This window comes from Canis lupus, chromosome 29 (genome assembly GCF_003254725.2).
Source record: "Canis lupus dingo isolate Sandy chromosome 29, ASM325472v2, whole genome shotgun sequence".
NCBI classification, from domain to species: Eukaryota; Metazoa; Chordata; class Mammalia; order Carnivora; family Canidae; genus Canis; species Canis lupus.
In genome coordinates, this window is record NC_064271.1 from 39169041 (window position 1) to 39183117 (window position 14077).

The window sequence follows — 14077 nt, forward strand, 5'->3', positions numbered from 1 at the left end:
AGTTTTGTGATGCCAAATGTTTTTAAAGCTCAAAGCATGAGACAGACAATAGCTCCAGATTTAAAAATGCTTCCAAATGTCTAAGGTTCTCTTATTTAAAATATCTGTCTTGAGCCCAACCCATGGTCCTGAAAGCAGTGAAATTTTATTTCATTGCAGACTCCGCCTTACAGACCAGTTCTACATGGGATGTAATTCTGACCAATGGTAAGTAACTATTGTTACCCATATCTTTGGTCAACAAATGCAAAGAACCAGGAAGCAGAGTCGAAGACCCCAAGAAACCTTAAACCACAGGCAACACTTATTCTTGATTTTTGTCACTACTTCTTTCATGCATTATTTTCTTTCACTGTTAAATATACAGAAAGTGAAATAAGTCAATTGGAGAAAGACAATGGTCATATAGTTTTACTTATATGTGGAACATAATAGTACAGAGGACCATAAGAGAAGGGAGGAAAACTGAATGGGAAGAAATCAGAGAGGGAGACAAACCATGAGAGACTCTTAACTCTTGGAGACAAAATGAAGGTTTGCTGAAGGGGAGGTAGGTGGGGGGATGGGGTAATTGAGTGATGGACATTAAGGAGGGCACTGGGTGATGAGCACTGGGTAGTATTAGCAACTGATTAATTACTGAACACTACATCTGAAACTGATGATATGTTGGCTAATTGAATTTAAATTAAAAAAATACACAAGGAAAACATGTGCAGAACATACTCATGGTAGGTAGAACCTGCTCAGTGGGTGGTTTCTGCACCAAGATTGATGAAAGTGGGCCTGTGTGGCCTGCAGTAGGCTTGTGCCATTCCCAAGTGGAAGACTCTCAAATGAAGAGCAATATGAGCCACCATGAGCTGAAGAAGGCTAATAGCACAAAAGAGTTTCTGTTCACACTAAGGGACAGGCTTCTATTTTATTTTTTTCCTGAGACTTCATTGTGTTCTTTTCTCCAACACATGTTTTAAAATTAGTGCAATACCAAATGAGACATGAGGAAGGAGACACAGGATGGAATCAGAGTTATTATAAATGGCATCCAGGAAGCTCTGTAGTAGATGACTGATATATCTTGATAAGGAGAAAATGAACAGAATATTTCATAAGCCCATCTTTCCCTAGAGGGGAAAAAGCACACACATTTTTTGTTTTGGATAAATAGCTAAAGCTTTTGCAGAGGGGAAAGAGTCATGGGAAAATGAAAATGTCTCTATGTCTATAACACAAAAAATATCAAAGTAATAAAATATTAAAGGGCAAGAGGGTATATCTGTAAAAAATCATGGTACATGTTGGATAAAAAAGTAAAATTATGGGATTAAATGGTTGCGTTACTGAAATAGCACTTGGTACATAAACTCAAGCATTCCTTTTCAAATTCAGTTTCTCAGAGGCTGGGCTTCACATGCCTGAGCAATTTCGACATTATCTTTGCCTTCATTCTTCTTTATTCGAATAAACACAACTGCTAAAATTATACCTAAAAGAGAAAACTCAGGGTCAGGGAGATGGAATCTTATAATGTATTATCACATTCGTTTATAAAGCAGTATTCTGGTAGGAAAAAATGACTCATGTGACTTCATTTCTTTTTGTGGTTCAACAAAGTTTTGTTGTCCTGGTGAATAAGGGATTCTAGGCATTGGCTTTCTTGGATTCGTAAGCTTATCATTTATCTTGTTGTTGGTAAGTGTGTGTCAAGTCCCAAACCATATCTAAGCTGGTGGCTGGGTCTTTACCAAGGAATATAGGACATAATGCATGCTGAAGACTAAATGTGTAAGCATCTGATAGAGTTCCTGACATTTGGACGTATTCAATAAATGTCTATTCCAGTCCTTCCTCTTCTCTAGAGGAAATAGCCCGATCAGAACAACTAGAAAGCTGTCCTCTGACCTGATCACCTACCTAAAGTTTAGATGTGTCCACACCAGATACCACATTTCCTTTGGTGCCTTCCTCATGGCTCTAGCTCTAGTAGACTCCCTAACCTTTCTGGTTTCTCTTACCTCTGAACTCCTGCAAAATTACCTTGTGCGTTTTAGCTCTAATTGTGTACTATAAACCAAAGACCGATGTGGAAAAAGGGAGTTGTTTTAAGGAAATCGATCTGGCTGTAATTTATGGGAGGATTCGTGGCAAAAAAGATCGGATGCTCAAAGACTGATTAAGCAGCCCAGGTGGCCCAGCAGTTTAGCACCGCCTTCAGCCCAGGGCGTCATCCTGGAGACGGGGATCGAATCCCACATCGGGCTCCCGGCATGGAACCTGCTTCTCCCTCTGCCTGTGTCTCTGCCTCTCTCTCTCTCTCTCTCTCATGAATAAATAAAAATGTTTAAAAAAAGAAAAAGAATCTTGCCCCAATGGGTGCCTGGATGGCTCAAATGGTTAAGCATCTGTTTTTGGCTCAGGTCATAATATCCAGGTCCTGGGATCGAGTCCAACATCAAGCTACACATTGAGCTCCACATCAGGCTCCTGGCTCAGCAAGGAGTCTGCTTCTTCCTCTTTGTCTGCCCCTCCCCCCCGATCTTGCTCTTTCTCTGTCTCTCTCTATCTCTTTCTCTCATCTTGCATGAATCTCAACCTTATTTTGAAAAAAGTAAGGGTATAAAACTATAAGATTCTGTTACTTCTATCTAGATATCACCAAATTTACCCAATTTTTATCGTGTGGCAAAATTGTGGGATTAAATGGCCATGGAAGAAAACTGCTATTTGGTGCATAAATTCAAAAATCCTTTCAAGATGGGAGGGTGAATAGAGTGAGAAAAGGCAAAGAGGCAGAAGGGAGGTTGGTAAGTGAGTGAAAACTCAATAGGACAACTCAGTTAGTATAAAAGGTGTGTACCAGCAAGTGGTCAGGGAGAAAAGAGATCTCCGTGCACATGTGAAGATGGGTAATGGCTATGTGACAAAGGTCCTTTTCTGTTGTGATAATGAGGAATTTGGAAGGAGTGGTATAAGGAAATGAGATCCCTTTTAGACCTGTGAATCAGAGTCCAGTGTGACAGACTGAGTCATGGCCGAAAAGACCAAATGCCAAGAGAACAATTAAGAATTCTTAGAAGAATCCCAGCCCTCCTTGTCAAAGAGAAAGGACGTGAGGTGGTGTAAACCCCTTAGTCAGGTGGATCTGACTTGATGAAGGATCTATCTTTAATATTTAACTTATGGTGAGGACAGCAGTTGAAAGAAGACAATTACCACAGCAAGCACTGAGCTTTCCACAAAAAAGAAGATGGCTACACGTGGGGACTCTGCTGTGTAGCCTGGTCAGGGGTGAAGGCACTATAAGGCCTGTGATAAGATCAAATTGTTCTGGGGTAATAAAGAATCAGAGTCTAGAGTCATGAAAATATGCAAAGGAAAGTTCAGCAACGTTCCAGGTGTATGAGCATCTCCACCGGAAGACTGATTGTCCCTGTTCCAACGATGGTAGACTACCCTGTAAGCTCCGTGAGTGCGGGATCTGTGTGTCTTGCCCATCACTGTGTCCCCATATCGAGCATAGTGCCCGGCACATAGCAGGGCACAGCTACTGCACTTCTTTCTCCTTCATCACAAAACCTTGGTAACTAGGCCCAAAGTATAACAATGTATGCTTTAAAGCCTCTTGTGTTATATTTCCCTACTAACCAACAAGGCAACGGTAAGTAAAGGCTGGTACGAAGGCAGCAGCTCTCAACTAGGAGAGATAGTTTGCTAATGATCTATCTTCCTGGCTATTGCGGAGTTGCCAGCGAGCAGCCACCAGCCCAGCCCTGAAGAGAGATCCTGAGGTAAGGGTTTCAAAGGTCCAGAGCGGGAACCCTCGAATCTGAGAAATTATACTCACCAATAACCAAAAAGGTGGTCAGAAGTATACCAACTGCCATGCCCACAGTGGGCATCCCCGACTGGTGACCGGCTGGCCGGAAACAACTTCCTTCCACACACTTGCAGAAAGTAACTGAAAAGCAGAACCGTATTCGGTAAAATACATTTTCAAGAAAACCGTTGCAGAATTCCTTATCAAAGACAAGAATTCTCTCAAACTACCTATGGTGACAGACATATTCCAAGTTGCCTGTGGGAAAATACCTACCTGGTAACGAGACTGTTCCCTTCAATTCTGGTTCACCGCCATCACTGATGTGGATTGGGACGCTGTAAACTCTCTCCTCAAAGTTCGTGTGCTTGGTGGAGAGTTTGGCATGAGATCCTGTCAGGATAGGGGAAAAAAATGAATGACATGAAAACACAACCTCAGAACCATATATCAGTAAGAATAAGGCTCGTCTTAGTATATACTAAGGTTGACCAAGAAATGATTATGAGTTAAACTTTCCAAAGCATCACCACTCTTCATGTACCTTCCATAGTGTCAAAGAGGATGCCAAAGCATCCTGAGATTTCCTGATGGTGATTTCTCTGTAGAATGAACACTACTGAATATAGCTGGTAATCATTATTCCCTATAGCTATGTTTTATAAAGTTAAACTGAATTAATACCGAATCAGAAAGAGAAAAACTATTTGAAGAAATAATTGCTAATTGTTTTTCCAAATTTGATGAAAACTCTAAATCCTCAGATCCCAGAAGATTAGTAAAGCCCAGGAAAAAGAAAAGCAAACAAAACTACATTAAGGCTTAAAACTATTGGAAAAAAATATCTTAAAAGCATCCAAAAGGGGAAAAATATGTTACATTTAAGGGAACAAAGAACAACGCAATCCGGAACACGGTAGAAAAAATATCTTTAAAGTACTGAGAGACCAAAGTCCCCACAAATTTAAAAGTATTCCAGTCAAATGCTCTCTGGTCACTACGAAATTAAGTTAGAAATCAATAATCAGAAAGCGGTGGGAAATCCCCATATACTTGGGCACTATATAATACACTTCAAAATAACCCATGGGTCACAGGAGAAATGTAAAGGGAAATTAGAAAGTATTTGGAACTGAATGAAAATGAAAACACACATCAAACCAACATGACACCGAGAGAGAAATTTATTGCACCAAATGTCTGTGCTAACAAACCAAAAATTTCCAAATTAATTGCCTCAACTTCCACCTTAATAAAAATGGAACAAGAAGAACAAATTAAATACAACATAAGAAGAATGAGGGAAATAATAAAGATCTGAGCTTTGAAACACAAAACCAAAAAATGGAGAAAAGTCTATGAAATAAAAGCTGGTTCTTTGAGAATATCAAAATTAATAACCTCTAGCCAGGCTGATCAGGGAAAAAGAGATAATTTTTCAATATCAGAATGAGGTGATGATATCACTACATATTCTGTAGATATTAAGAGAATAATAAAATAATAAGGTAAATAACTGTGCCAATAAATTAGACAAATCAAATGAAATAGACAAATTATTTAAAAGATACAAACTAACAAGTTCAATCAACAAGAAATCTATAACTTAAATAGCCCTGTATCTACTAAATAAATTAAATTTTTAATTAAAACTTCCTATAAAGACAGCTCTGGGTCCAGATGGCTTCACTGGTGAATTCTACCAAACTTTAAGAGAGAAATAAAAAACAATTTTACACAAAGCTTTTCAGATAATTGAAGAAATAGAATACTTCCTAACTCAGATTATGAGGCCAGCATTACTCTGATACCAAAACCAGACAAAGCCATTAAAAGGAAAAGAAAAATATAAACCAATAGGCTCAAGAATGTAGATGGAGAAATCCTTAAAATTTTAGCAAAGCAAATTCAACAATATATAAGAATATTAATATCTCACCACCAACTAAGCATTGCAAAAAAGGCATGTGAGAATTTTGGTATCCGTCCCTAGTTAGCAAAAAGAAACAAACGCCTCTCTGCAGGTTAGCAATAGAAGATAAATTCCTCGATCTGATAAAGGACATGTACAAAAACCTAGAGCAAACTTCATACTTAATGGTCGAAGACTGAATGCTTTCCCCCCATATTAGGGACACTACTTTCATTCAACACTCTACTGATAGTTTCAGCCAGTAATAAAACAAGATAAAGAAATAAAAGGCATCCAGTTTGGAAAAGATATTAAAGTGATACTATTCACAGACAACAGGATTGCCCATGGAGAAAATCTATGGAGTCATTAAAAAAGGAAGAGAGAGCACAGCAAAGTGAGGTCAGCAGTGTCATAGGATATAAGATCGATACACAAAAACCATCAATTATATTCCCTTATCCTGGAATTACTTAAAGATTAAATTTTTAAATACCACTTAAAATAGCATCAAATATATAAGATGCTTAGGAGAAAATCTGCAAAAACTACACCCTGAAAATTAAAACACTGCTCAGAGAAATTAAGGAAGACCTAAATAAATGGATATATATCATCTTCATGGTTTACAAGATTCCATTTTTTGGTTAAGATGTCAATTCTTTCCCAAATGCAGGTAGAGATTCATATGATCCCAAATCACAATCCCCATAGACTTTTTTGGTACAAATGGATAAGCTACAGTCTAAAATTTAGATAGAATGCAAAAGACCTAGAATAGATGAAAAAAAAATCTTGAAAAAGAACACAGTTGGGAAAATTACATTACCTGATTTTAAGTTTTATTCTAGTGCAACAGTCATCAAAACAGTGTAAAAGTCTATAAAGGTAGGCAGATGAATGAGATGGAAAAGTCTAGAAATGGATCCATATACATGTGGTCACTTGATCTTTGACAAAGCTGCCAAGACAATTCAATGTGAAAAGGATATTTCCACTGTATAGTGTCAGAACAATTAAATGGTCTTATTAAATATGATGAAACTTGACCTCAACCACATACTACATGCAAAACTTAACTTGAGGGGCACCTGGGTGGCTCAGTCGGTTAAGCATCAGCTCTTGATTTCCACTCAGGTCACCATCTCAGGGTCGTGAGATCCAATCCCACAGCAGGCTCCACACTCAGAGGGGAGTCTGCTTGAGATTCCCTCTCTCCCTCTCTCTCGGCCCCTCCCACTGCATGCTCTCTCTCTCTCTTTCTAAAAACAATAAATAAGTAAACTTTTTTTAAAAAATTAACTTGAGAATGGATCATGGAGCTAAATGTAAAAGCTAAAACATAAAACCTTTGTTGGGGGGGAATTAGAAAATTTTAGCAACCTTGGGTTTGGCAAAAATTTCTTAAATATCACAACAAAAAAAAGTCACAAATTACAAAAATTCTAAAAATTGATAAACCAGATGCCATCAAAAACCTTTCAATTCGTTCTTCAAAAGACAATGTTACAAAATGAAAATGGAAGCCATGGTCTATGACAAAATTTCTGTAAACATACCTGACAAAGAATTTGTACCTAGACTATAGAAAGAATGCTAGGAGTCAACAGTGAAAGCCAGTAGCCAGATTTTTCAGATGGGCACAGAAGTTGATCAGACACTTCACCATTGAAGTCACACGGATGGCAAATAAGCACATGGAAAGATGCTCAACACCGGTAGTCTTTAGGGGAAACATAAATCAAAACCATAATGAAATGCTGAAATGCCACTGCACTCCCACTAGAATGGCTAAAATTAAAAAAAAAAAAAAAAGACTAAGTGTAACAAGAGATGGGGAGCATGTTGAGCAACTAGGCCTCTCATGCGCCAGTGGGAATGTAAAATGTCACGACCTGGAAGACAGTTTGCCATTTTCTTAAAAAGTTAACCACGTGGCTACCATTGGATCCAGCCATTCCACTGCTAGGTATTCAATCAAGAAAAACGAAAGCAAAAGTCTTGCTCACAAATGCTCATAGCAGTCTTACTTGTAACAGCAAAAACTGGAAGCGACCTACACGACAATCAGTATGTGAAAAGCTAACAGACCGTCAGAGCGGCTGATCACGGAATACTCCTCGGTAATAACCAGGAATGAGGTATTGAGATGCACAAAAACGTGGATAAACCCCAAAATAAATATGCTAGGTGAAAGTAGCCAGACAAAGAAGGGTACACACTGTATTACTGTATTTAGATAGGACTCTTGAAAATGCAAACTGATCTATAGGGACAGGAGGCAGATCGGTGGTTACCTGGGGATGGGGGACGGAGGATGGGCAGGGTGGGGTGACAAACGGGATTTGCAACTGGAGTGTGAGAAATCTTGGAGGCCACTGAAACTGTTCTTGTCCCTCTTGTGCTGATGGCTTCAATGATGCCTACATTTATCAATCTTTATAAAATTGTACACTTTAAATATCTGCTGTCTATTGTATGACAGTTGTATTTTAATGGGGCTTGTTTTTTTTTAAAAAAAAAAACATTATGAAATCCATTTCTCAGCTACCATTGGAAATTTTGCAAATGCTGTCTACATTGTTCGATTATCCAATTGTCTGACGTGTACTAAGGGGGATGCCGTGTGGTCATCTTTCCTCCCTCCAAAGCCCAGGGCTTTCTCCCCTCTGAAGAGCTCTTCTCTACAAGTTTTCAAAGCACGAACTTCCTGCCTGCAGCCCGGGAGCCCTGCGTTGATGCTGCGAGCACACCACGGCCCATAAAATCTCACTGTAACCTCTCATCGGCCAGGGTTTGTTCTATGTCCTTGGACAACTCACAGTTTTTTGTTTTTGTTTTTGTTTTTTGACAACTCACCGTTGATTCGCTTAACTTCCCAGTCATTTTCTAAGACTTTGCTGCCAAGAGAAAATGTAAACCGTGGACCCCGAAAAAACTGCTGATCATCATCAGTGGCCTCGAAAATGACACTTCCAGGTGCTTGGAGGGGGTGGCACAGAAACAAGTGTGGGTGGTCCGTGGCTAGCCGAGGGGGGTTATCGTTCACATCGGACAGGGCCAGGTGGAAAGTGGCTACGGAGCTCAGGGAGGAGCCACCTAAGGAAGTGAGGGATTGAAACATGGTATCAGCGTTCTCATTTTCCTCTTAACGTGAAATAGATACTTCCTTGTCTTAAAAAAAAAAAAAATATATATATATATATATATATACACAAACACACACAAAATAAATATTTATATATATACACAGACACATAAGGTAGTAGAAAGATAATAAGCTTTTAGAATCAGACTTGTTTTCACTTCCTGGTTAAAAAGTCTTAGTGATAACAATAATAATTAAGATTTACACACTAATTTTTTTAAATTTAAATTCAAGTTAGTTAACATATGGTGTAGTATTGGTTTCAGGAGTAGAATCTAGTGATCTATCACTTACGTCTAACACCCAGTGCTCATCCCAACAAGGGCCCTTCTTCATACCCATCACCCATCTAGCCCATCCCCACCACGTCTCCTCCAGCAACCCTCAGTTTGCTTCCTATAGTTAAGAGTCTCTGATGGTTTACCTCCCTCTCTGTTTTTATCTTATTCTGTTTTTCTCTCCCTTCCTCTATGTTCACGTGTTTTGCTTCTAAAATTCCACATATGAGTGAAGTCTCATGCGTCTGACTGACTTATTTCATTTAGCATAATACCCTCTAGTTCCATCCACCTCGTTGCAAATGGCAAGATTTCACTCCTTCTGATGGCTGAGGAATATTCCATTGTATATATATGTACACACCTCATCTTCTTTATTCATTCTTCTGTGGTGGACATCCGGGCCCTTTCCATAATTTGGTTACTGTTGATAGCGCTGCTATAAACATCAGGGCACATGTGTCCCTCTGAATCAGCATTTTCATGTCCTTTGGGTAAAGACCCAGTAGTACAATTGCTGGGTTGTAGAAAAGTTCTATTCTTAACTTTTCAAGGACCTTCCATACTGTTTTCCAGAGTGGCTGCACCAGTTTGCAACCCCACTGACCCTGCAGAAAGATTCCCCTTTCTCAGCATCTTTGCCAACACCTGTCTCCTGTGTTGTTAAGTGTAGCCATTCTGACAGGTGTGAGGTGACATCTCATTGTGGTTTTGAGCTGTATTTCCCTGATGATGAGTGACGTGGAGCATCTTCTCATGTGTCTGTTGGCCAGTGTATGTCTTCTTTGGAAGAATGTCTGTTCATGTCTTCTGCCCATTTCTTAATTGGGTTATTTATTTTTTGGGTGCATGCATTCCTTTGAATCAGCGCTTGTGTATCCTTTGGATAAACACCTAGTAGGGCGGGGATCCCTGGGTGGCTCAGCGGCTTAGCACCTGCCTGCTGCTCAGGGTGTGATCCTGGAGTCCTGGGATTGAGTCCCACATCGGGCTCCCTGCATGGAGCCTACTTCTCCCTCTGCCTCTCTCTCTCTCTCTCTCTCTCTCTCTCTGTGTGTGTGTGTCTCATGAATAAATAAATAAAATCTTAAAAAAAAATACCTAGTAGGGCAATTGCAATTGATTTTGATGAGTTCCTCAAAGATTCTGGATCTTAGCCCTTTATCTGATACGTCATTTGCAACTATCTTCTCCCATTCCGTACGTTGCCTTTTAGTTTTGTTTATTGTTTCCTTTGTCGTGCAGAAGCTTTTATCTTGATGAAGTCCCATGAGTTCATTTTTGCTTTTGTTTTCCTTGCCTCCAATGATGTGTCTGGTAAGAAGTTGCTGGTGAGAAGATTCATTCTTCTGCACGTGGCTGTCCAATTTTCCCAACACTATTTATTAAAGAGACTGTGTTTTTTCCAGTGGATAGTCTTTCCTGCTTTGTCGAAGATGAGTTGATCATAGAGTTGAGGGCCCATTTCTGGGTTCTCTATTCTGTTCCATTGACCTATGTGCCAGGACCATACTGTCTGGATGATCACAGCTTTATAATACAGCTTGAAATCTGGGATTGTGATGCCTGCAGGTTTGTTTTTCCTTCTCAACATTCCTTTGGCCATTTACAGTCTATCCTGGTTCCATACAGATTTGGGGATTGTTTGTTCCAATTTTGTGAAAAATGCTGGTGTTATTTTGATCGGGATTGCACTGAATGTGCAAATTGCTTTGGGTGTCCATTACCTCAAAACAACTCTGATCTGTGTCTACTGGTGACAAGACTGATGTTCAGAGAAGCCGGGTGGCTTGTTCAAGGTCACACAGCAGTAGAGAGGCTTCCACCCCAGGAAGTCTGACTCTAGAGCCCACAACTTCTCCTCAACACTGACCTAGGCATGTTGGTTAAGTGTCCTACACCTCATTTCTTCCACTGTGAAACACGTGACTCTGTGAGGCTCCCACATGTGGTGTTCGTTGAAAATAGCAAAGGGCTTCACAAGCATCATTTACTCCGGTGGAGCAGTGAAAGCTGTGGAGTCTGTACCCTTCATATTCGGAAGCCGTGTGATTCTGAGCAAGTTGCTTAACTTCTCAGTGCCTTGATTTCCTCGTCCATAAAATCTGGTCAATAACAGCACCTACCCACAGTGTTGTATGAGGACTAAGTTATTATACTAGGTGCTAAAATCGGGGCTGCCAACGCAATGCAAACACTGACTCCTCTCACCCTTCCCTGACATCAGTCACAGGTACCAGTTCCACAGTGTCCCATCCCATCTTGCTTCAAATCCAGTGAACCTGGTCTTCTCGCTTTGCTTTTCAACTGTCTGCTAGGGCCCTGACCCCACACAACCAGAGGAGGAACAGGCATGTGCTCTCGAAGTCGTTCCATCCATCTGCATCATTTCAGAGCTGACAAAGGGCACAGGACTTCGAATCCTGGTTTTGATTCATGGAACTTCATGGAACTTCAAAAACGTGAGAGGTCCCTGGGACACATCCCACGCAGCACGAAGGCTCAGCCAGGAACTGCCTACTGATTATCCCAAGCTTTTAAGTCAAGAGTTCAATGTATACAGTGTGGTAGTGGAATGTGCTCCTCTGGAGACAAGCAAGGGAGACAAGGCGTATCCGCTTGGGCACAATTGTTCCAAATTGGGGACACACTTCAGCATTTCTACCCTCATTGGCTTAACTCGACTGGGGCACTTTTGTTTTTCTTAATCCTTTCGCATGCAGGGACTATTTTGATGATTCCCATGCATTGGAATGGTCCCCAGTCCTCCCAATCTTGGGCCTCCCATTTGGAAGTTCATTTTTTTGGTCGAGAACGTATTCATGTAGTCCTAATTTGTTCCGTTCTCATTTTTTGGTAAACCAGGCAGATACATTTACTGTTTAATTAGAGGCTTCAACTGGCATAAGAGCAACAGAATTTCTACGCTAAGTTGGAAATTTTCATTTAAACGCAAAGAAACGTAATGTTGGAAATGCCAGCTTTATCACTGGTAAGCATACTATTCCTATCGGTGTATGTTTATTTTAATTTTTTAAGTTCCCTGGAACTCCACCTTCAAAGTCGGTGTGGGGATATATATCATCACAACCAGATTAAATGGGATGCAAAGATTATACAGGATGATTCAAACATCTTGGCTTGTCTATAAAAGAAATCTTTCCTTTCAAAAGCTCACCCAGTTTCAGCAAAACTGAGACACCCAGGCTGGGGGAGATGGGCGGGGGGGACACCCAAACCTTGTGAATCAGAATCTCCAGAGATGAACTCCTCGTATCTTACTGAACAAGCTCCCAAGTGATTCTGGCGTAAGTTGAGAACATGGTATAAAATGTTTTCTGGATCAGACCCGAGCCATTGCAATTTAAGGCTGAAGGAGCAAGTAAGGGTCTGGGTCAGCAGGGCCGTGGTTTGGCCCTGCTCTCAGGAGAAACCCACAACCACTTTGGAGGAAGGGGAGGTAGTTCAGTGGGGACAAGGAACCTTCCCAGAAGCCGTAGCACCTACTGGGGAAACAAGAGTGAGCAGCAGCAGCACCCCCCAGCCCAGCCGGCCTGCAGGTGTGCCCCCACCTGAGAGGCGCCAGTGGGTCCCACCCTGCACAAAACCAGGGAGGTATGAGCACCTCCCTCCACTGTCGTACTCTATCATCCTCCTGCTAGTTAGGTATTCTGACAATTGGACCCCGTAAAGTTTCCCACCCACCTCACCTTCCCTCCCGTCTCCATCGATGCATCCCCTAATAATATGTTCCTTTTTTTTCCTCACCTACTTCAGTTGCCACCACTTGCACCCGATACACACTTTCGGCTTCCCTGTCCATCGGAGCCATGGTAAAGATCTCGCCAGTGACGGGGTCAATTTTAAGCCAACCTCTCTTGTTGTTTTTCAGGGAATAACTTCAGGAAGTGAAAAGAGCAAAAGAAAACTCACATTACTCTGTGTGAAAGCGTGAAGACAGTTTAAGATCGTTGTGCTGTTGACATCAGCCTTATCCCTTGCGTATCACTCGCCATATATTTAAGGGATCATTATTTAGTATTAGTAATGCTTTACTTGCATACCATCTATCTTCAAAAGGATTTGCTCACCCTTACAGAGTTGGAGTTAGATTCGTTTCATTAGGGAAGGTATAGTCGCAAACTCCAGAGGAAAAAGGTTAGACTTTTCTGGAAATCAAAGGATTCCCATTAACACCACCTGGAAGCATCTTTTAAAACTGATAAGCGGACCACTCCCTCTAAGAAAACTTGAACCCCCAGGGGTGGGGATGTTAGGTGAGGGGGTGGATACTCCGACCCGCTGGTGGCACCGTGAATTGCTCATTCTACAAACATCTATTGAGTGCTTAGCAAATATTAAGCAGTAGAACAAGAGAGGAGATTACAGGAAAGGGAAAAAAAAAAAAAAGATGGGGCTCTCCGTGACAGAGATGGACACAGAAAGAGATCATCCCAATAAACTGTGGTAAATACCATGAGAGGGGCCCTGGGGTGTCCAAGAGAAGTCTTTGTGAAGCAGGAGATGTCTAACTAAGGCAAGAAAAAGGATGCTTCAAGCAGAAGCAGTTGCATGAGCTGATGCAGAAAGGCCCGGGAAGAGCCTGGGGGTGTGGGGCAGTCGGGCACGCCAGCCCTGTGGGATCAACGTGGGAAGCAGTGGATGGCAAAAGATGAAGCCAGGGAGGTGGAAAGAGTCAGAGCACCAGAAGCAATGGGCAGTGGACAGGACAATGCTGCTAAGCAGGAAGGTGATCCAGCCACATGTGTGTTTTCAACGGAACTCATTGGTAGGTGTGTGAGCAATGAATCCGAGACAAGCCTAGAACCACAACAGGTGCGGCCCTTTGGGAAGCAGCACAACGTGGCCATAAGGATGTCCACATCTTCAGACCAACGAATACCACCTCTGGAAATCTTCCC

At 41.2% G+C, this 14077-nt stretch overlaps 1 protein-coding gene across 5 annotated transcripts in view; it reads right to left on the bottom strand.

Moving 5' to 3' along the window:
- Positions 1–393: 393 nt before the first annotated feature.
- Positions 394–14077, bottom strand: part of CDH17 (cadherin 17) — a 63050-nt gene continuing 49366 nt past the window's right edge. For all 5 annotated transcript variants that reach the window (XM_025433653.3, XM_035708422.2, XM_035708420.2 and 2 more), the window contains 5 exons: positions 12924–13054; positions 8589–8828; positions 4094–4210; positions 3845–3958; positions 394–1486 (listed from right to left, as the gene is read on the bottom strand). In XM_025433653.3, the coding sequence (XP_025289438.1) occupies positions 1386–1486; positions 3845–3958; positions 4094–4210; positions 8589–8828; positions 12924–13054 (703 nt within the window). In that variant the 3' untranslated portion in view covers positions 394–1385. The remainder of the gene's footprint in view (positions 1487–3844; positions 3959–4093; positions 4211–8588; positions 8829–12923; positions 13055–14077) is intronic.